The following is a 23,351-nucleotide window of genomic DNA, read 5'->3' as shown; positions in this document are numbered from 1 at the left end:
CTGTGTCACAGTCACCAGCTAACTGATGAGACCTTACAGGTGGAAACAGTGTGTACACCTGTCTGCAGCTCACCGTGATTATTATGACTCTTTTGCGCGTATACCATAGATATTTTTTTGTTTAGTTAATGTGCCCAAAGGTATATTTCAAGTCATATCCAAATGTTATGGTGACATCTGCGCATTCCCATTTGTGGTCCTTTATTTCCGACGTGCTAAGTAAAAACACGTTTGCAAAAATTAATTTTCGCGCAGACAACAATAAAAGCTGTACACGTTATGTTTTCTAACTGCATCTTTGACCTATAAGCTCGACGTAGTCGTTGTTATTTTTGCGGGACCTTTCATCAAAACAATTTTTTTGTACGAGTAGTACCTCGCGCAAAGCTACTGGGTCAACGTATTCACTTATACATGTTTAAAAGTGTTAACTTGGTACCTCAATTGGTGATGACAGCCTGTCAATCATTTTGCAAAGCGGTTCGGGCCATTGGGACTCCATACGAAAAGACGCATTACAACGCGTAATCGTTTCGCAGTTTCAAAGCAAAAGCACGAGACAATAAAGCATTCCCATGCGCCCAGTCAATAGCAAAGCAAGCGGGTCATACCTGGTCGTCTAAAAATTGTCAGTCTCTCAATTGTTTGTTTGAAATTCAATCGAAATGAAATTTTGCACATAATCGCAACAGTGTGTTTTGAGTAGAACTGTAAAATCCGATTTCTTTCTTTATTCTATTGATTTTCAAAATGAGACAACAAAGCATTTTAATGTGCCATTCAGCAGCAAAGCGCGACGGCCGTGCCTTGTTCAGCTTATCGTTGCAAGTCACTTAATTGTTTGTTTTGGCTTTAATTTTTGTTTAATTTCGATTTCATTGTTTAAGAAGATTAATAAACGGTGGTGACTTTAGTATGTTGTACCAAATTTCAAGTTTCTGTGGTTACGTACGACTCCGCACTTGGTGCCCCCTTCTGCCGTCAACGGCGCTAGAGTGCGTAGAGGTGTGTTTGTGTTTCGTGGTGTGCAAGCTTATATACTGGTCCGATTAATGTGAAAATGGGTACGATTGTACATAAGGGACGGTGTTATGAGTTGGTCACAATTTTAATCGAATCCATCTATTATCAACGTTATTACGTCACAAACAAAAGTTTGTCGTCGATTGAAATAGAGTTACCAATATTTTAGCTATATATTGCTTTGGGCACCCTTGTGGTTGATCATACGTAATTTCAAGCTTGTAATAGGTTTATTTTATTAAATATTCAATGAAGAGTATCCATGCTTTATTTCATTGCTGTTGTGCCTTTCGTCGCCTGCCCGATGCCTACAGAACCGCGTATGTGCGTGTATATAAGCGAGAGTTTTCGTCGGTGCGTATCTTCGGCTGGTGATGTCACAGTGACGTTGTTTTTGGTGTGACGTCAACTTGACCCCACCTTCATTGTGACGTAATTTGGGGTTCCCCGGTGTCTGTAACATAGGTAGCCTACGTACGATTCCGCACTAGGCCCCATCATTCTTTCAGCAACTACTGAAAGTTATTCTTCAAATAATAAACAGTTGAAAACGTTTTATTTCTTTACTTTTGCCACTTTGAAACCATATGACCACAACATGACTAGCTCAAAATCAAATTTAGCCAATACCATGTTTTCCTAGCGAAACGCAAAAAGTATTCCTCAATTTTAGTGAACAATGACATAATAACTGACTCGGGTCACCAGTTTCGGTACATCACACATTTTTTACACAGTTTAAAGAAAGAAACTATGAGTTAGGCATATCACTATAGTAAACTGATGTTAAAGTACGTGCAGGCGTATGCTGTCGTTGTGAAAAAGACGAAAAATTAGCAAAACAGTTTAAGCCACTGATTTCTATTAAATCATAGAATACTTAAGACTACAGAGATATAGTGTGAGTGCTGATTCCACCGTTCTTGTCCCTCATCAACATCTCATGAAAAATTATACCATGTCTGGCAAAAACGCAACAATTATGCAGAATTGCCGCATACGTAGCAACACCCTGCAACATTGCACTGTTCCTAGTTTCTTTTGGATATTTCTAAAATTCCGCATAAAATGAAAACTTACTAATTTGACGTTACCTAGTTACTGCATGTAGTGTTTGCATCGAGAGTTAATTAAAGTCAGGTTAAGAAAACACAACAATTAGAACTCACTTGCGATCTAATGTCAAATGCGCTAATCAAATAGGATTTCCATCCATCATAAATAATATTGTTAAGACCCGATTCGAGACTCACATTTAACATAACAGAGGCGCAACACTGCAGTTAGTCTCGAAAAATATCACACGAAAACACACCGACCCAGACTTTACAAAACCTTGTCACTTTTGCCGTTTGGATCCTTCCACACGTAGGCTACCAGATTTTACAGTGGTTTGGGTAGCTCATCGTGTGCACTTTTCACGGCAACACGGATATGATTTTTAAACTTTGGAGCTCTTTTTACTGCCAAAATTTGATCATTCTACCCAGCCTCTGTTCATACTCTTCTATGACCCCACAATTTTGCCTACAACTTTAAAAATGTTGTGAAAAAGTTGGACCTTGCCGTCGTAACCGCGTCAAAAGGCTGATGCCAACTGTCAGAATATGTTCCCCCTTTTTTTCATGAATTTAATTATTATTTGTGAACATCTGTTATATTAAAACAACTGTCATTATAACAATTGTAATAGCTTACAAATAAATGCAATTTTAGGACTCGATATATGTAAGAGTGAGTATGTACAAGATGTTAGCATGTAGCAGCAGCTGTTTGTCAAAAAGTGCTTTTGTTACAGCTATTTTCTATTACTAGGACCAGGAATTTGACTGTTCATCCATTGCATATACCTGTAAATAAAAAACACAATGAAAAAAATATATATCATCTTATGGCACAGTGATTGCTTGCAAAATACCCATAATTTAGATTATACATGATGCTTTTAAACACTTACATTGTCGGATATTCATATGTGTTGCTGGTAACACCTTTACTTCTTAATAAAATTGACGAATTTATCGTTTACAGTAGATAAAAAAAACAAAAGATTATATTTTCAAGCAGTTGGCAATAAGTGACCCACTTGGTAGGCTGGTATAACTAAGTTGTTTTTCGCATAAAGTATGTTCTGTGTGAGAGATGTTATCTCTTAATTTGATAAGGACCATATTCCAAAACCAACAAATTAGGTTTTGTGAAAATAATAGCAATAATCCATTTAGAATTGTTTTCATGTTGTTAATCATGTGTTTTAAAAAGGTGAATAAATTTTGAATGCATCAACGTTGTGGTTTTGGACCTTTAGCAATTATTTCTCCATAAACAAGAAGCTTTGAAGTAGGTTTGCACGCAAACTTTTAACGTTCTATATATAAAACACACTGAAGCACTTGCTAGCGTACGATCGTGCCAGTGTGCACGCGCCGTCGTAGCGTCGTATCAGAGACGGTTTGCGAAATCGGGCGAGGAGAGGGTATTTCCCAATCGTTGGTCAGTGGGAATCAGCTTTCAGCCCACCCAAGTTGAATCATACCTATCCACGTTGTTGAATATACAATTAAACAGCAACATATAGATTACTGCATTTTGTTTGACTGTACCTGATATATAACCTATCTTATCCCACCCCTGTGTAGGGCTGTGTACAGTCATGATGAAGATTTTATGGCACTGAATACAGCGGCATAAACCAATGGGCGACTGCCATGATTGCAATCAGCCATTCTATCTGATTCTACTCAGGGTTTCACTGGTTTAGAGAATGTTTTTAATTTGCATGACACGGTTTTAATCGAAGCGGATGCTCAAGCTTTCCTACGAACGGTGTTGATTAAAATTATGAAATTACCAGCAAATGTAGACCAAACCTATGTTTTGCATGGATTTTCATCTTTCAACAAAACCATATGACACTAAATTCATGTTTTTGACATATTTTTATAACTGTCATCCAAGTAGTTTTGGAGGTTTTCTTTACCTGTCAGCTGTGGTGCAAGAAAATCATTTTCCAATTTTAAGATACAAGACCTTGATATCTTGCTGTTTTTAACTACATAAACAGAATCAATATAAGCACAGTAAACTTGTGTCCGTTAAAACGAAACTATCATGTTCTATTATTTATGTATGAGATGATTATGTAATTAAACTATTTTTCCGGGTATAGCCTACATGTAAAAACATTACCCGCCAACAATTATTTCACAAAGGTAGTTGCACAACTTATGTAAACACCGCATATGGCGCATTTAAAGTGATGTGAACGCGCATTTTGTAAATTCACATTTTTCGCAAAATTTAAATCTTGCCATAAAAACGCATTGCAATTATCGCACGCCGAACAATTTTGATGGATGAAATTTTGTGTCATAAAACTTTCAAAAAATCAATGTCGCAATTGCATGGATAAATGATTGAATCCATAGTGCCATATGTAAATGATTTAAGATTGTTGGTGTGTCATCAATCATGGAAGTGTAGCTTATGTGTCATATATCTTATACATACATTTTTCTTCAAAACAAGTGAATACATAAAAATTTACTCAATTTCACAATCAAACATTGATTCTATAAAAAAACGTCTCTGAATGATGACATTTGTATGGGAAAATTACAATTCAAGATGGCGATCCGTGCTTGAATGACACGGTTTGCAACAGGCCAAATGGTTTATTCAAGATTTTTCTCTCACTTAATCAAAAATTGCAACCAGTAGGACAAGTATTTCAATCACACGTACAATTCCCAACATTTATGTTACGATTTAAATGGTTTTTGACCTACAAAAAAGAAAATGTAGCAAGAAATAGCAATGATATCATGAACATGCCAAGCACAGCACCAACGGCCAAATGATCTCGCCATGCTGCGAGCCTGTCACGTGACTGTAAGTGAGCCACTTGCGCGGGTTTTCGCGACAAAATAAGGGAGAAAGGCACGAGAGGTGCTGTACACCTTGCACATTTTGGGCGGTTTTCATCAAGTTTGCGGTCAGCATAATGACTTACTATTTGGACATGATCTGACACTGTTTAATGTAAGTTGGTAATCTGACGATATTTTTTAAAAAACTTGTTCATTTTTGAATGAATTTCGGGTGAAAACTTTACCACGTGGGCTGAATGGCAAGCTTTTGTGTTTCATGTTATTTGTTATTTTGGTTCTTACTGATTTTTATTTTCCAATAATATGGTACATAAAGGTAGTCATATTTACATAAATTTCATTTAATAAATGCTGCTATAAGCCGCCGTTATGTTAATTTTGGGACTACAGAAGAGTACTTTTCGTATCTGCCCATGCCCAAAGCGCATCTTTGTTTTGTCATGAAAAATAAATTCTTGTAACTTATGCAGGACTATGGAGTCTGAAGGTTTGATCCCTTCAATGATTGCTGAGGATGGCAATAAACCCATACATACCAAATCATACTCCATTTGGGATGCAAATGATGGAAACAATTGCAGTGTAGATAATGACGTGCCAGTCTTGCCCTTGGTAACCATGACTATGAAGAACAGTATTGATGAGTTGACTATAGACGACAGCACTAAGATGATCAAAAATACAATTTTTGATTCTGAACAATCTCTAAACCAGCCAAGAGGCCAAACATCATGTAAGATGGTTGAATCAAATCTTACCAGTAATGATGGGTCTGCAGAATTGGATGACTCCTTTGATATATCACAAGAAGTAATTGGAGAAATGTTGGAATCAGTAGTCAAAAATGCAAAGTTTAAACCCTGTCCAACAGCAACACCAGTTTTGCCTAGTAAGTGATGTGATCAAAAATTAAAGATTTTCTGGTGTGCAGTACACAACATTGTTCATATTGTTATTTAGACAAATTGAAGCCAAACATCACTAATGTAAATACACCATCTCCAAGGTATGTAAAATAAAACATTGTTGTTTTTTGCGATTAACATTATTAGTTTATTCTTATTAATGACAGAGTTTCCAAACGTAAGCGGGTCCCTAAAAAGTCTCTTGACTATGATAATGATGACAAAAAAGAAGAAAAAGTGGTATCACCCCCAAGGCCTGTTAAAGAAAAGGTTAGTCAATAAAAAGTGTATTTTTTAACTTTTTTGTATTGTACACAACTTCTGTAGTTTCTGGTGTGACAGACTGATGTTATTCTTTTTTTTACAGGTTGTTCTTGTTGAGACCGCTATCATTTGGAAATTAGGGGATCTGGTATGGGCGTATGTTCCGGGACATCCCTTGTGGCCATGTATGATTACTCTTCATCCGGAGGAAGAAATATTTACCAAAATGCATGGTAACTGCACATTTATATTGCCATCTAGTGCTTGGCATTGGCAACTATGTTGTTTGTATCTCAAAATCTCTCCAACGTTAGATGCGCAAATATGCAACCGCTGCTATTTGTTTTAGATGGCTGAAATTAGAATAAGTGTGTGTTGGATCTTGTTTTATATATATTTATATAATACATATGTTTAAATGTAACGTTTTTTCTTCTTTATTGCATAGATTTAGTGTGAAAAAAATCAGTCAACAAAATCGACCACAACTAATAAACTTTAACAAGTCAACATATACTTAAATTAAAGAAATAAAACATCCTTAAAAAAATTTAAAATTTTTTATTGATGTTCAATAGTGTTTCTTTATTCATACTCTCTGTATGTGCAATGATTTTAAATCTGTGTTTTAATGTGGAATATAGTTTAGTTATGCTTACATATTATGAATTTTTATATTGCACTATAGAAAGCTTATCTCCACTACTGTTTATCACATAATGCCAATGTCAGTGTTTGTAACTAGAAAATCCACAAGAAAAGAATTTTAATTGTTGGCAAATTTAAAAATGTTAATGTATCATGTTATTTTTTGTTGGTAAACACTAATATTTCTATGATTGGAATAGGTGGTGGACCGAAGGGTTGCAGAGTGTACCATGTGCAGTTTCTTGGTGACCGTCCAGAGCGAGGTTGGATTAACGAAAGAAGGGTCTTTCTGTACAATGGACCAGACGACTATGAGATAATCATTGAAGAACTTACAACGAAAAGCAAAAAGATGTCTTTGAAAGTGCCAAGATTGGATATTCCTGTCCGGTAAGTATAATGTTGAGTCTGTTGTTGCTCAACAGCTACAAACTGTGAAATAAATCTCACACATTTTTGTCTTATTTGCTTAAAAGTAGGGGTGGCGTGTAGGATTTACACACTTCAATGGATTTGTTTTTGTCAGATTGAAGCAAGACTGGGATTCCGCTGTAGATGAAATCCAGGAGGCTGTACCGTTCAATGCAGAGGAAAGAATTCAACAATTTGGTTACGACTTCAAGCCCTACATCAAGAAACTGACCAAACCAAACACTCCTGAAGTAAGTCCTTTGTGTAGGTGGCAAAGTCCCATGTAAACAGCACTATCTATTTGTGTTTGTTTTTTTTATATTCACTCTGATTTGAGTTTTTTTACATGGCAATGAAGTGATTTTTGTTAACAAACTTTCATCTCACCAAGAATCATGAAGAAGCAGATGTTTCGTTTGACCAGCTGCTGGCAAAGGCCTTGGTGGAAGATATATCCTTTCCCGGAGACAATTGTTTAGACAGACTTCAGACCCACCAAGACAGTAATGCGATAACTAATGGTGCTGTAAGCTGTTCCGCAGAAGAGAGTCTTATTTCAGAGACACCTGGTGATTGTTTGGTAACAGATAAGTGTATTCCAGTCTACCATGTGCAATACCCTAACAACAAGTTTGCCGAGGGCAGCGGAATCGCAGACCATGCGCCCAAATTGCCTGTAAACCCTGGTGCAAGTGGTACATGTGCATTTGTTGTGCAGTCGAATTGTTTGCAAAATAAATCTCCCAAGAACATATCTACCTCAGTGTCGCACAAGAAAACCGAAAAAGATTTTCCCAGTGGAAATCAGAGCAGCGTGGAAATCGCAGATCCTCAAAACTTTTTGCCCAATGTAAAAACGAAGCTGCTGATACATTACACCAGATCCAAAAAGAAAACAAGAGCTGCATCACACGACAGCCAAATAAATCCAAAAGATGCTTTACACTTGATTAGACCAGCAGCACGTATTCTGCAAAATAACAGGCGAAAATGTACTTCAGAATCAAATATTGCATTGCAAGAGCTATGTGTCAGTGATAATGCCTTGCAGGCAGTAAACTGGAAACAGGAACTTACACACCAATGCACTGCTTTATCAAAACCAAAACAGGACCACAGTGATGAAAATAACAAAACCACTGCATTTCATGAATGTTTGGGGCTTGTGGCGAAGAAGTTTCCATCTTACGAACGTGGAAGCATTATAACAGCAAGCAGAGCTGAAAAAGCTTTAAGCGCGCTGAAAATCCAACAGACTGTTGATATTAATGTATGTACATGCACTGCACTTGAAGAAAGCCGTGGCTTGGGAGAGTTTACATACACCATACAAGATCTCATCAGTGCAATAAAAAGTGTTGAGGAAGGCTTTCCATATCGGCATGTTGCAGCCAACTTTCGAATTCCTGCAACAACACTGTGGGATTATACAATGGGCAAAAAAGTCCTTGCTATAAAGCACCACTCCAGCTGTGCCATGTTCCTGTGCAGCAAATATGTTATCATTGACAATAAGATTCATCACATCAAATTGATAGGTGAATGTAGACGTCTTCAGTTACAGCCACGACCTAGAAGTGTGGATAAAGTAAAATCAAAACTGTTGCCAGTGAAGAAAGCATCTGTAGCTACTGCTTCATCCAGCAACAAACAGGACATTGTACAGTTTGAAAAAGGTGAGCTGGCAACAGCTTGGCACAACTATCGCCAACCTGGAAAATTGCAGAGTTACAAAAGTTCTTGCTCCGAATCTGAAGATTTTACGGAGCAGGATTTCCGACTTGCAATGAGAAAATGTTTGCAGGGAGCAAGTGTACATGTTTCAACAGCTGCTCATAACATCTCACTACAAATGTTTTGTAAGCGCATAAAGTATTTCTTGAATAAGTCGACAAACATGCCTCCACCTAAAGTTGCATTACCTGTGAAACCAAGTGTAGTTGTTGCGAAAAATTCCTACTCACATGATGATCTTTTGGCATCACTTGACAAAATTTTGACTGCCAAAACCACTGTGACAAGTTGTTCAAAGGAATATGGCATTCCAAACACTACTATCCGTGACTGCATTAAACGAAATGCCGGCATTTACCAAAGCCTTATTAAGTCCAAGCGCCTTCCACATCACAAGCGCTTGGGTATTCTCAAAGCAAACAGGCACTTGTTTCGTATTATGGGTCCACAGTTTAGGAGAAGGAAAGTATGTCCATTGAAAGAAAAAGTTCCTGAAACAGAAAATCAGAACACAGTCGATAAAATCAAACAACTGAAGAAAAAAATGCCATCTGTTGTTGTATCTATTGAAGACAACATTTCCCCAGAACACAAGCAAAAGATGAGGCATCGCGACAAACCAAGTCTATTCAGTGGGAAATCATGGACATACACGAAAGAAGACTTGCATGATGCTGTTTGCGAGGTGAGAAAGGGTGGTCGTGTACGAACAGTTGCTAACAAGTATGGAATTCCCGCATCAACTCTCAAAGATAACGCCCGGGGTCGCTTATACAAAAAGTCTAAGAGACGCATAGAGCGGGTGGTGCATGGGTTAGGAATGGAAATGGAAGCAAATATTTCCAGTGCGCTTAAAACTCAACTTGATTGGGGTTGGAATCTGAGCAAAGAAAACTTATCAAAACTTGTAACGGATTATTTGGAAAGCCTGAATCACATTAATACAGTGACAAACATTTGGTTGAAATACTTCTGCATCCGCAACAACATTGAGTACTGTGACCCACAAGCGGAGACCACACCGACTGAAGCAGACCCCTTTTTAATATATGCAATGTTTGACAAACTCGAGAAAATATCGCAATCTCTCGGTGTTGACAACAGCCCTTCCCAAGTCTATTTGGTTCAAGAATTTCTGGTCAAGTTAAAGAATATGAAAAATGCCAGCATTGTGTCTGCTATAAATGCAGCAGGTGAGAAGTTTAATCCCCTTGTCATTATTAGTGGTGGTGTGCTTTGGAGTCATTCTTGCCAGTCGGGAGTTGGACAGAGACCAAAAGTGAACTGTGCATTTTCCGAGCATGGCCAGTTCGATCAGCAACTCTTCGAACTTTGGTTGACTGCTTTTCTTGATGAAGTACAAGAGCCTGCTTTGATTTTGTTAGATAGCCATTTATCTGAACTGCCCATATCCTTCATGTTGGCAATGATGAAGAAAAAGGTTGCTATCGTTAAGTTGCCGCATGCGTCAAGTTGTATTGTGTTTGAAGTCCCCTATAACAAAGTAGTAAAAGAAACTCTTGCAAGTGTTTCAGGGAAAACGACAAAAAAGTATGCATCGTCTGACATAGTAACAATTGCCAAGGACATGTGGACGGACATTTTGACGCCAGAAACAATTATTTCTTCATTTGATGAAAGTGGCTTGTTTCCGATAAATCGTGACAAGTATCCGGCTGAAACATTCAGCGACGAAAAGTTGCATGATTTTTGTATCCGCAATGGATCTTCCACGACTACATTGCAAACGAGAAGCCAGCATTCAACAAGACTTGCCCTGCAAGTATGTTTTAGAAAAAAAGTTTTATCTGTACATTAGTGTTAGAGTGGGCAGATTGTCAGAATGGCCAGAATGCACGTTTTGTGCTTTGTTTTGTTCACAGTGTGTGTGGCATGTTCTGGAACAACTTTCACTGCTTTGTACCTCCATCTTATGATAGTACCAATTGTTCTTTTGCAGTTTTGTCAGTTTTTATTCGAAACTAAATGGTCTTATATTGTGTCTACAGGTTTTCTAAACAAACTCAGGTGTCAGTATTTTTTTCTTTATTGCCATGTTTTGTGAAGATCAACATGTCATGTGCACAGCAGTGTTTGTTGTTCCAGAACTGTCAGTAAACAACCTTTAAAGAACATTTAATGCCTAAAATGGCCTGTTTTCCAATTGTTCCCTAGTTTTTGTTGGTGTCTGGCCTTCTGACAAACACTGCTGGGCAGATGACCAAGTTTTTTTTCCGGATTGTTTAAGTCTAACTGTACTCTACTGTTGGCAGGAAAGGCAAATGTCAAAGGAAAATGAAAACAAAGTCGGTCGCAAGTTAAAGAAGCTTAAGCAGAAGCATGCTGTAAAAAGACTGAACTCTGCAAGACAAATGAAAAATGAAAGATTGCGTCAAATCCAGAAAGAAAAAAATCTGCTGAAAAAAGGTTTTCATGTGTAGATTGAATGGATGAATGTATAAGATTACATTAAACAGCCAATACTCCGTGACTCATTGCTAAATCTGTAGTAGCTAAAGTTAACCCAACGCCATCTTTCATTAGAACTCAAGGAAAAGCTGCTAAACAGTCCGAAAACCTCATCTTCAATGAATCTGTCCGAGACGAAAATGTTTGAGCTGTATTGTCAGCGTCATAAACCCTCAGTAAGTTTTGTTTAATGTAATATCTGTCTCTAAAATGTAGTGGTGGTACTTTGTTACTCCCTGGATATACTTGGCAGTTGGTTTTTGTACATGATGGAAGAAAACTCGAGACATATTGGTACAGATGCTTGTTAATGAGTATTGATTTTGGTTAGATTGCTGCTCAAAATCCAGAAATGACTCCAGAACAATTAGAAGCAATGATCTGGATGGAATGGGAGGCTCTTTCCAGTGAGGAAAGAACAATCTCGGTAGAATCTGAGTTGGGTGATCTTGCTGCCACAAACAAACCAAGGAGGCGGTCGTTGATTCAACAGGTAGCTTATAAGCACATAAATATTGAAGATTATTTTTAGGAAACATTTTTAAAAAGGTACCACAAAGTGGAAATCTGTGTGCCTGCTAGTCTACCAGCTAGCACATTTTTAAAAAGGATTTGTTCAAATAATTTGTACTACAAAAAAAGTTACGTAAACTTTGAAAACTTTGCTTTTTCTTGGTCATACTGTTAACATTTGTATTTTTAACTGTTAAGTTCGGGTAAAAGTAAAAGCTGTAGATTTACATCCTTGATTTCAGGAAAAGAGTGATAATGATGAGGACGAAGAGCCCGTGCCCCTCAGTGATAAAGACCAAATATTTTCCTGTCCTGCTTGCAACATTTCTTATCCGACCAAGTTTTCTCTGGGTCAACACAAGCGTTGGTGCTTGCCGACTAACTCAGGTACATTAATACACACAATTGACGTTTATGGTGTTTTCTGTATCTTCAAAATGGTTTTTATGTGCATAGGCTCGAAGTCGAAGGGAAAGTTTGGGAGAATACCCCAAAGTGGTAAAACTGCCAGCACAGTCACAGGTTAATGTAGTAACTTTTAATTGCATTTTGCCAAACTGTAAATTTTGTCTCCGCCAAATTTGATTTTTATTCCAATTATCACTACAGCATGTTCAATGTTATGAGAAATTAAATACAAATGATAAAAGAATTATTGCAAAACATAGTTGTAATAACATGTGACACAGTTGGTTGTTACCGTCAGATAGATATGACCTGTTATGACTAAAACAGTACATCTGATTAGAATGTAGGCGTAAAGGTTTGTTTTCTGGAATCCTTTAGTTTTCTTGTAATTAGTAATATCGCTTGCGTGAAAGTAAATTCCTATGATGTTGTATTTTTTTATTCTGGATAACAGAGAATGGAAGTGCGGAGTCAGCAGCTTTTGCTTTCACTTGCGACAAGTGCCTTGACAAGTTTTTCAGTGCCAAAGCTCTACAGATTCATCGCAAGTTTTGCACTCATACTGTTTGTAAGTACTTGCATGAATCATGCATGTACAGAAAACAATAAAACCTGTATTACACCCAAAACTTGTTCAATGAAATGTCAAAATATTAGATGACTGTCAATTGCAAAGGGTCAAATTTTAATCAATTATGTGGGTCATAATCAAAAAAGTTTCTGAATCCCTGATTTAAACCAGCAATAATTCACATAGAATAACTTACTGTTCTATTCAGATGCCTCTTTTAATGTTATACTTTCAGCTTGTTCACATAAATAATTATATGAAAGATTAAGGTTTCAGATGATTACAAAACCTTTAATTTTTTTTGCAATAACTATTATGTTTGTTGTACTAGCAACAGGCTCCAAATCCCCAAGACAAAAACTTAAGTCTGCCACTCCGGAAAGCCGGCGAGGTTTATCGCGAATGGATCTTCTCGCAAAGCGAAAACATTCTAAAGATGACTCTGGCAGAAGAAAAAGTCTTGATGAAGATGACAGGAGCAGTCGTCGCAGCAGTAACCATGATGATGCAAGCAGCAATGGTGATGATAACGGTTCTGTAAGAAGATCAAGATGGAAGGGACCCCAGTTGGGTTCCACCACTAAAAGAGAAAATATCTGCCCAGTAAGCAGTTTTCTGACAACATCATTTCTTCGTAAAAAAAAATATTTTCCAAAGTTTACAATTTTTATTGTAAAAAGAGCAAAAAATTATTCTGTTGAAAATTACAAATTAAAATTTATAGATAACTAAAAGGGTTACGTGTTGCTCAAAATTGCAACAAAATACATTTGGATGCATGTCTTTAAGATATTTATTAGTTCAAAAATACTGTATATATACGCCACCACCTGTTACAATGACAATCCTTCCTATGTGTTTTGTTTACTTTAGAGGTAAGCAAAACATTAAAACAATGTAAAACCAACAAATTTAATTCATACCTGTTGCAGGTTGTAGTGAACATGTCTGTTGTTTAATATTTTTGTTATACTGCCTGTTAATTTGTAATTCCAAAAGTGAGAGCCACATGAAAAAAATGTGAACAATAAAGATACATGGGTAACAATGACGTTGCATTCAAGATGGTTCAAAGTATTTTTTCCCCTTAAAACATCTGAGTGAGATACAAAAAATCTGCTTCTATAAAATTTTACACCTTTTCTAAGTTGTCGTTTTTGAAAACTTTCAGGTGTGCGAAGATCTTGGTGATGAACTTCTCCCTTGCACTGGCGGTTGTTGCCAGAGCTTCCACCCGGCTTGCATAAGTGTACCTAAATCCACTGATCCATTCAAATGCAAAAATTGCCAAGATGGTAAATACTTTCCATCCAATACTACCTCCATTGTTAACTTATTTGCTTAAGTTCAAACACAGCAGGCTTGTGCAAATTCTAGAAACTAATAGTTTAAAGCTGGTTCTCAAACTGTGGGTTGTGATATTCTGTTGCATCAATTGGGGTTTTAGAGGGGGTTGCATAATACTTGTAAATAAACAGTTTAGAGTTTCTTAAAATGGAATCCGCTTTCCGCAGCTAAAAATACTAGAAAGCCTGCTTGCTTTTGTTTACCTAATACAAAACAGGGATAAAAAGATGCGTCTCGTTGCTCTTTCACTCATTTATCTTCCAATTTCAAAATATATAACTCTACATTTAAATAGGTACCCACCCTTGTTTTATCTGCAAAAAATCTGCCTCTGAGGGCAGTGAAGATCTGGGTGAAATTAAAAGGTGCAACATTCAAAACTGTGGCCGCTCTTATCACACCACCTGTCTTCATCTACGTAAACTTGCCATACTCGGTAATGAGGAGGCAGACAAGTCTGAGAAATCCGATAGGTGAGAAGTACTGACCTCTCTTGTTAGATAGCCAGATAAGCTTCTTTATGTTTTGTTAACAATCAAAAATACTATTGATTTGTGTTCAACAAATGTCACAAATTGTAGTATAACTTGTACAAAAGCTAATAAACTTCATGTAGTAAACTTTTGTCCACCATCCTTGACCTTAGGATCAAGTAACAATTCACTGTAATATACACAATATTGTGTAGTTGCTTGCCAGAAATATGTCAGAAATTCTTTGGGATTGGTTAGTAACACAATTTCATATTATGTAAATTTAGAAACTCTCTCCTCAACAACAATCGATGTACTCTTCATCACTGTGCAACATGTGCATCGAAAGCGGTGGATGACCACACAGCATGCCTGAATGTTGGAAGGCAACGCATGTTCAAGTAATAAATCATAACCCATTTCTATATACATAGATGTGCATTTCTTTGTAATTTTTTCATGTAAGATTTTATGCGCTGGTTGTTTGACCAGAAAAAAGATGCGGCTTCCATAATTATGTGTTACATTTTTCTACAACTACTGATGTAGTAAGTACATCCAATTTTTAAAATCAATTAAGCCGAACAGAAACTATTTTTCACTATTTATCTTGCTCTGATTTCATGTCAGTGTTGTTACCATGCCTTATGATTGAGGCAAATGCAGGAATATCAAGAAAAGGTCTTGTTGCTCCACCAAACTAAATCTGGTTTCATGTATGTAAGGTGTGTCCGGTGTCCAACTGCCTACCATGCAGGTGACGATTGTATTGCTGCTGGCTCCTTAATTCTTCCAGGGTTAAACATTGTATGTCCCGACCACTTTGCACCACACAAAGCCACCCCTCACCATCAACCAGTGCATGTCAGCTGGTGTTTCGTTTGTTCCAAAGGTATTTCTGATGTTTTGTGACAAACATAACTGTTGTTCATGATTTTGAGACTGTAAAAAAATGGGGTTTCTAGTTTTCTGAATTTTTTTACTTTGGTGAAAAAGGTTATAGCATCTTGATTTTTATATTTTGTTATGCTAAGCAACATCATTTTCATCTTATTTAGCCTTACGCGGTGCCAAATTAACAGTTACATATACAAAAATCTGCTTCTAAGAGTAACTATTTGTTGTTATCTTCAGGCGGACAACTCATGTGCTGTGAAGGTTGCCCTGCAGCCTTCCATCCCACTTGTGTTGAGATGGAGAGACCACCCGATGGTGAATGGTTCTGCCATGACTGCCAACATCGTTTAAGACCATTGTATGGCGACATTGTGTGGGTGAAACTAGGGTCATACAGGTAAGCGAATCGTGTTTAGGGCAACAAAAAATTGAGACAAGCGATCGACTTCGGGTCGACCAAGTCTAAAAACCACTATAAAAATGTTCTGGCACCTTGTGTGCTAGATTAGGGGAAGAATGATGTGCACAACGAAATACTAAAACGTGCTCGCAGTGTAGAAGATTTGTATTGTTTTCGGCTACTTTTAGTACGGCAAAATGTGCATGCACCATTACGTCACAAAAATTACCCAAGTTGTCGAATATCTTGTCATTCTGTAATATTTTTTGCAAATTTTTTGCAAATTTGCAAATTGTTCAATGCAAATATTTACTGCAGGTGGTGGCCAGGTGAGATTACGCATCCCAATGAGATTCCAGACAATATACAGAGATTGCATCACGGCATCGGCGAATTCGTTGTCAAGTTTTTCGGTTCAAACGACTATTTCTGGCTCAACAAGCGAAGGGTGTTCGCCTACCAGGTAATATTTTGTTGTGGTTGTTTCTTAGTAAAAAATGCAGTGTGTATTTTAACACTATCGCTAGACCTAATTATAAGTACATTATTCTTGGTTTTGGAGTCGGTAGTTTGTGCGTAAGTGGCTGACTGATTTAACTAACTGTTGTAATTACGGTCAGCGACTTAACGTCAAGTTGGGAGGAATGTTACTGAACAAAATTATTCGGATTCGAATCCGAATAGCACTTAAGTACTCAGCCAAATCCAAATAATCGTGACGTCATAACCCTGAACCATATTAATCAAGTTAACGACCATTTTAAACAAAAGAAGTCACAGTCGCCTCATTTTCTTGAAATCGTGACTACCCAACTCTGGCTGTAATGCAGCCAACTTTCCCGTGTAAAGCAGTTTTTGCCTACACTGAGAATTCCAAACGTGTGCGCGTTGCTTGCGATATGTAAACGATAGGAATTCAGTGCTTATGTTTCAATACACACAGGAGGGCGACACCGGTGCGTCCGCAGTTAATTGTTCTCGGGGAATCAGCAGCGTCTTCAACAAAGCCCTACAAGTGGCCAGGGAGAGGTTCGAGAATATTGCTTCACACAAGCAGAAGTTGCAAGACCTCAAATCCCAAAACAAAAGACCAAGCTACAAACACATTAAGGTAAATAAACACAAGTTGTATGCATTTACTCACAAAAAATGCGTTAGTCTACGGATTTTTACCATTGCATTAAGGTAGCTTTTTTTAACAGATAGCTTGTTTATTACAAGGCTGTTGAAAAACATTCTTAATTTGTTTAGAATTCGAAAAATTCATTAAATGTACTCAACATTAACAACACAGTCCCTGCTATTGATGCAAAATGCATTTTCACGAACAGTTCAGTTACTTCCACATTCATTATAGTTGCCATCAAAAAATATTTATAAAAATACAGGATGTTATTTTTCGGTTCAAAGCTTTTAATTTGAATTTCCGTGCTAATAAAACCGAAACATGTTTTAAAAAATAAAACCGTTTTGACACAAGTTTTTTTTTATACTTGGGAATTAACTTTGAAGTTTCCGCTTGTGTCACGCAAAAGAAGTGTTGCGGGAATAGATTAATTTCGCAAAGAATATATTTTAATTCTTCCTCTAAATTGAAATCACATTATCTCGTCAGGTCAACAAACCTTGCGGCAACGTACAAGTGTATACCGCAGATCCCAGTGAGATTTCAAGGTGCATTTGTAAGCGGTCGGACCCACATCCTTGCGGTGCCGAATCTGAATGTCTCAACCGTATGCTGATGTATGAATGCCACCCTACTCTTTGCCCCGCAGGTGAACAACACAATATATACTGGCAATGCAACTATAGGCGGTAATATACAATTAGGTATAAAGAGTGTTTGTAGTGTCCAAACGATAATTGAAATGTTCCTAATATCGTACGAAACGCTAGTGTTAAGAAATAAATAAGTTAAATATGTTTTTGTCGATGTTCGGTTGGTTTGCATTTACTGGAAGAAAAAAGATTCCTTATAACATTTCTTAACTATTCGGGACATTCCACACCTTACAATAACCCTGAAATGTCTCAATAATTTATGTAACTTCAGTTTTATAACGAACAATCACTTTGTGCAATGTGTCGTAATCATTTTCCTAACTTCTATAACGCAGGCGATAAATGCGAAAACCAGAACTTCCAGAAACGAGCTTACCCCGAGTCCGATGTGTTCAAAACCAACTGGGGTGGCTGGGGTCTCCGCACCAAAGTCAGAGTCAAGAAGGTATCAAGTATAACAGTAAACATCAAGCAAACGGTTACCATGTGTCCATATCTCCTTGGTGTAGTTTTTTTATGTTAACGAATGTGACGTAACTGAGTGGATGCCTTTTCCGTCACTTTTGCGCGTTGGTCACGTGTTCTTTACCTTCCAAGGGTGAATTCGTGAACGAATATGTGGGTGAGTTGGTCGACAACGAGGAGTGCCTCCGACGAATCGAGCATGCTCACAAGAGTAACGTCACCAACTTCTACATGCTTACAATCGACAAGGTATAGAATTATTAATGTTTTGGTTTGCAGCTGACTGGAAATAATAGGTAACCATGGCGACCAACGAGGTTATGCTGCTTTAAATATAATACACAGTCTGGAAAAGGATGGTCCCTTTTCGGAATTGTTAGGCCCAAAGTCAAACTGCGACTCTAATGTGCCTCAATGCAAATTCAATTGCTTCAAGCAGTTATGATGTAACAAAGTTCTGTATATGTAAGGAGTGACGCAACTGACGCAAACTATATCAACATTCGCAAAGAAGGTGTGATTATACGACCCAAATGTGGCCGAGCCAGAATTCGGACCGACTAACAACGATGCTTTATTTATTATTTACATGCAAGTGATCGTAACAACTCCCAATAACATCGGCCAACTTTAAACAAATAATTTAACTGATACAGATTTTCTTTTTCCATCTGTGCATACAGGTCGTATGAAGGCATGAAGTACACACATTTTTAAGTAGAAATGGAAAAAAAGAGATCCCGCATTATCCTACAACCTTAACCTGCTATTCTTCACTAACACAACCTACATTCATTTGTGCAGGATCGCATCATCGACGCTGGGCCCAAGGGCAATTATTCCCGATTTATGAACCACTCGTGTGACCCGAGTTGTGAGACGCAGAAGTGGACGGTGAATGGTGACACCAGGGTTGGGCTGTTCGCACGGAAAGATATTCCGGAAGGTATAACGCGAGTGATTCACAACCACTAAATCATATACGTTATCGTTTTTGATATACGGTTTCTAATGTTTGTTGAAGGGCAACTTAATACTTGTTTAAATACATTATAAATAACCTCGTGTCAAAACGCAGTTTATTACAAAGAAAACATGTTTCGCTAAAAGCGTCATCAGTTTTACAATTAAACAAAAAATTGAAGTAAAATGTTAAAACTGGCAAAATAGGCTGCTGGTGCCAACTACCTCCAAGTCCCAATGAATAGCAATGTCCGATGACCTACTTGCGTGGTGTATTGCTTGTTAATGATTGGTGTATTTGTGTCCAGGTGGCGAATTTACTTTCAATTACAACCTTGACTGTTTGGGAAACGACAAAACCACGTGTATGTGTGGGGCGAAAAACTGCAGTGGTTTCATCGGCGTCAGACCCAAGGTGTGTTAACGTCACCTAACTTGGTTTAATGTTTTGTTCGCGATTTGGACATCGTCAGATAAACACTATGATTACAATTTATGTTTAGGTACAAAATTCCTAATTATTGAATTTTTTTGATTTACAGAAATTTTCATTTACATAATAGTTTAGATTTTTGTAAAATAACCAACTCGTTCAAGCAAAAGTTGTTTTGAGATTTGCCTGTCAGCAAGTCCAAAAGAATTTATTTTCACTCTTCAATTTATTTTCACATTTAACCCGCGCAGCCGCAAATGGGAAATGGCAACAACCTGAATTCGCATCGCAACAAGAGAAAAAGAAAAAAGGCGGACACCCGAATCCTACCCAAGCATGACGACTTTTGCTTTCGATGTCGGCAGACCGGAACGCTTGTGTGTTGCGACGTGCGAGGATGTCAACGCGCCTTTTGTCTCTCCTGCTTGCGTCTTACGAAGCCACCATTCGGTAATTTTGCCTTTCTCTTATATTTTCTTGCCAGACAAAATCTTCATTTGTATGTAATATGTGATTGCTATAGGACTGTATGTAATATGTGATTGGATTTTTGTAAGCTTACACGCTAACTTAATGACAATAGTTTAAATAACTGCGCAGAGTGATACAGTGTACACTACTGTCTGCAGCAAAATGGCATTGGTTTTGGTTTCACTTCAGCTGCTCAAGCTATTAGAAACACCGAAACTCCAGAAACAAACCGACACCTTCATAGCGCATGACCAACACTAAAATGTCGTAAATAACGAATAACCCAAACCACATGTTGTAAAATTCAACCACAAAAACACATCGAATTCCAACCCGTATACCAAGAAAAAAACCTGATCGGGATTCGTGCCCAGGATGTCCTGGGTTTAAATCCCGGTGTGGTCAAAAAAAAAATCAACAAAAAAACATCGAATTCCAACACTTGAACGTTGGTTAATCATTGTATTACATGTAAAGGTAAGTGGGAATGTCCTTGGCATCACTGCGACTTCTGCGGTCGACGAGCTCAAAGCTTCTGCCATTTCTGTCCAAACTCTTTCTGTGCGTCGCACGTCAAAAACCAACTGGTGGAGAGCGTACCCAGCAAATACGATTGCTGCACAGACCACGACCCTAACGTTGCTGAGTATGAGATGGAAGAAGCGATTGTAACTGTGGCGCAATCTATGATCCCGCCGGAAACCTGGAATGAAAGCGTAGACGAACCGACACCTATCGAAAATATAGAGGTAGCATTGTTTTTGTGTAAATGATGTATTTGTAATTTTAAGTTACCGAATTTCGTTGTAGCTCTGGCTGTCAAAGGCAAATATTAGGAAATTAAAAAAAAAAACTAATGTTAGTTTGTATTAAAGACAATTTAGTACTAAAGGTTCTTTTTGTTATAGATTCTCAGCGACATGTCTTGTTAGACTTGTGTGTTCATGAATTTAATTTAAACAATTATGTCGTATAACCTACGAATCCCATAACATCCTGCTGTCTAAATTACATGTATCTCAGATAACGTACGAAGTGTCGAATATCTTCTTTACGCAGACCTACTAGTTAACTTAAATGTTATTTATTTCAAGTACGAGGCTGAGTCTAAAGCCAGGAGCAGAGTGAAGCGAGAAGTCAGGGAACCTGAGCCGCAAGAGGGTGCTCAAAGTAAAGTCGAAACCCCGAAGCGGAAAAGGGGGCGACCTCGCAAGTAAGTCGACCACTGAGCGCACGTTCATTGTTCAGCATCCATTCAACCTTGCAATGTAATTCCTCACAGAAATGCAGGGGCGCTCGGCGTATATGCGAACGTGGAAGCTGTTAAAGCGGAGTCGGAAGTTGATGCTGGGTCACTTTTGGACGATTCCCTGCAGATTGGTGAAGAGGAAAACGGAGATTCAGGTTGGTTTTGAGACTTTTCAAAGTGGAAATAAGATTATAAGATGGCAGTGATGCAAAGGGTAGTTGTGTTGGTAATTTGGAACCGTGTAAACATATTCTACACCTATTGCTATTTTCTACTTACTGTATACGTTTGAATATTTTCAAACAAATTGTGCCTGACAATAATTTCTATTCAAAAAAAATTGATCTTCGCAACTATGAAAAAAAAACTGATTTGTTTTTAACCCGTAATTACATTTCTTGCAACGTTAAGACTCGGATGAGGATCTAGGACCAACTATGACCTCGCCCGTGAAGCGCAAACGCACCAAGACACAATATTACAAAGGCCGAAAGAAGAAGAGGCGCAAATCCCACAAAGACCGTTCCGACCATTCCGTGCCGTTAGAAGACATCAAAACTTCCCAGTAAGTGTAAATACTTCAGTACCACGATTTCCAACTGAAAATGACACAAAAAATTAATTACTCCGTAAGATTGTGTACAAGCAATGATCTAATATTGCGCAATGGGCTGCAGACATTACGGAAAACTGTGTGCAGCTCAAATAAGGATTGCTTTGAAAACATTTGGGACATTGCACATCAAACCTTTTTAATCTGGATTCGACATAGACCTACAAATTCATCAAATTAAACGTGGTTCCGGATTATCCAAAGACGTTTATTTCAAGCCTAAATTCCGGATTTACCCGAGGTTTACTAATCACCATGGTTGCAAGCACATTCTTGCCCAAGATTATAGAAAGACCGTTTTCCGTTTTTGCTTGCAGCGTATGATTCTTGATCCTGGTCTGCCGCGGCTTGTCCAAGTGAAACACACGTCATCTTTTTTGCACTGCACCTGAAGGCGAACTGCATCCAAGCCTCAGAAAAAAGTTCGCCACCTTTGTCCGCGTTCGCCTGATTTACTTCATTCGAGGGAAAATGTTGACGTTTTTATAACCGTTCTGTCGGCCCAAAGACTACGACAGATAGTTGGTATTGGGACGCAAGTTTTTGATTTTGTAGGTTCATTACTTATTTCTCGAAGTGCTTGTTGCGCGTTGCGTTGTCATTCACTCTACTGCGACAGTATAATAAATTGCAAACGAACGTAATCGGAATATAATGCCGTGTTCAAGGAGCTTTGAAACCATTCATTGTTGCTAGATCAGTCGATAATGGATCGTTAGACGTATATGCCAACGACGCAAAATGTAGCGCAGAGGATGTTCCAGATATACGTACGCTTAAAACAGGGGTGGCTAACCCTGCCGACAAAACTGGGTTCGCCTATTGGGCAAATTATAAAAAATTAAAATTGCACTAGGCTATTGGGTAACTATCCAACCCCTGCAGTAGGCCTACCAATAAAACCGAAGGGTTATCGGGTTTAGTGGCCATGTGATTTCCTCACTGACAATCACCGTCTGCTATAGGATCGAAACCAGTAGCACTGGAAAGTGATGGGTTGCGATAAGCCGCGTATAGTCAGATGACCACCAGGCCATGCTGAAAAATGTTTATATATATGCCAAAACCGTTCGGTTGATAGGATAGTTTTGCGAGAAATCGCACGCAGAATTTGTATTTTCGCTGTAGTGACATAATTCTATCATACTTCGTTATTTGTGCGCAAAATTCCATTCTTTGATTCGTAGCGTTACATTTTCGTGCATGTATCAGTCCCAACGATTCCAACCACCGCATTAAACGTACGAATCTCGGTCAATATTCGGATTCGGTCGAATATTAAAAAAAATACCCACAATTTGACCGGATCCACATTTTGTGATTGGATTGGCACGTCCCTCGGCCATAGGCCGTAGTAGGAACAGCAGCTGTGTTTTGTGCTTAAAATGGATGAGTGGCATGTTAAAGCCAAGGGAAAAGGCA

At 38.0% G+C, this 23,351-nt stretch overlaps 1 protein-coding gene across 3 annotated transcripts; it reads left to right on the top strand.

Moving 5' to 3' along the window:
* Positions 1-4,923: 4,923 nt before the first annotated feature.
* Positions 4,924-22,573, top strand: LOC145893811 (histone-lysine N-methyltransferase NSD2-like). 3 transcript variants are annotated; one of them, XM_082982163.1, is made up of 33 exons: positions 4,924-5,064; positions 5,384-5,802; positions 5,874-5,919; positions 5,986-6,088; positions 6,186-6,315; positions 6,931-7,120; positions 7,257-7,392; positions 7,533-10,658; positions 11,149-11,302; positions 11,420-11,520; positions 11,676-11,837; positions 12,100-12,244; positions 12,314-12,379; positions 12,720-12,833; positions 13,174-13,439; positions 14,008-14,131; positions 14,479-14,656; positions 14,944-15,057; positions 15,382-15,548; positions 15,791-15,950; positions 16,272-16,416; positions 16,897-17,064; positions 17,569-17,728; positions 18,071-18,180; positions 18,333-18,449; positions 19,005-19,146; positions 19,472-19,578; positions 19,848-20,046; positions 20,545-20,816; positions 21,162-21,280; positions 21,350-21,471; positions 21,728-21,881; positions 22,247-22,573. In XM_082982163.1, coding segments are annotated over exons 1-33 (7,725 nt in total). In that variant the 5' UTR covers positions 4,924-5,062; the 3' UTR covers positions 22,254-22,573. The 3 variants fall into 3 exon arrangements, with proteins under 3 accessions (XP_082838289.1, XP_082838288.1, XP_082838290.1); XM_082982162.1 differs by having other exon boundaries at positions 13,168-13,439; XM_082982164.1 differs by lacking the exon at positions 7,533-10,658 and having other exon boundaries at positions 13,168-13,439.
* The last annotated feature ends 778 nt before the right edge of the window (positions 22,574-23,351 follow it).

Source organism: Ascidia mentula, chromosome 3 (assembly GCF_947561715.1).
Source record: "Ascidia mentula chromosome 3, kaAscMent1.1, whole genome shotgun sequence".
Classification (NCBI taxonomy): domain Eukaryota; kingdom Metazoa; phylum Chordata; class Ascidiacea; order Phlebobranchia; family Ascidiidae; genus Ascidia; species Ascidia mentula.
The sequence above is the reverse complement of the archived record's forward strand: the minus strand, read 5'-3'. Positions and strand labels throughout refer to the sequence as shown.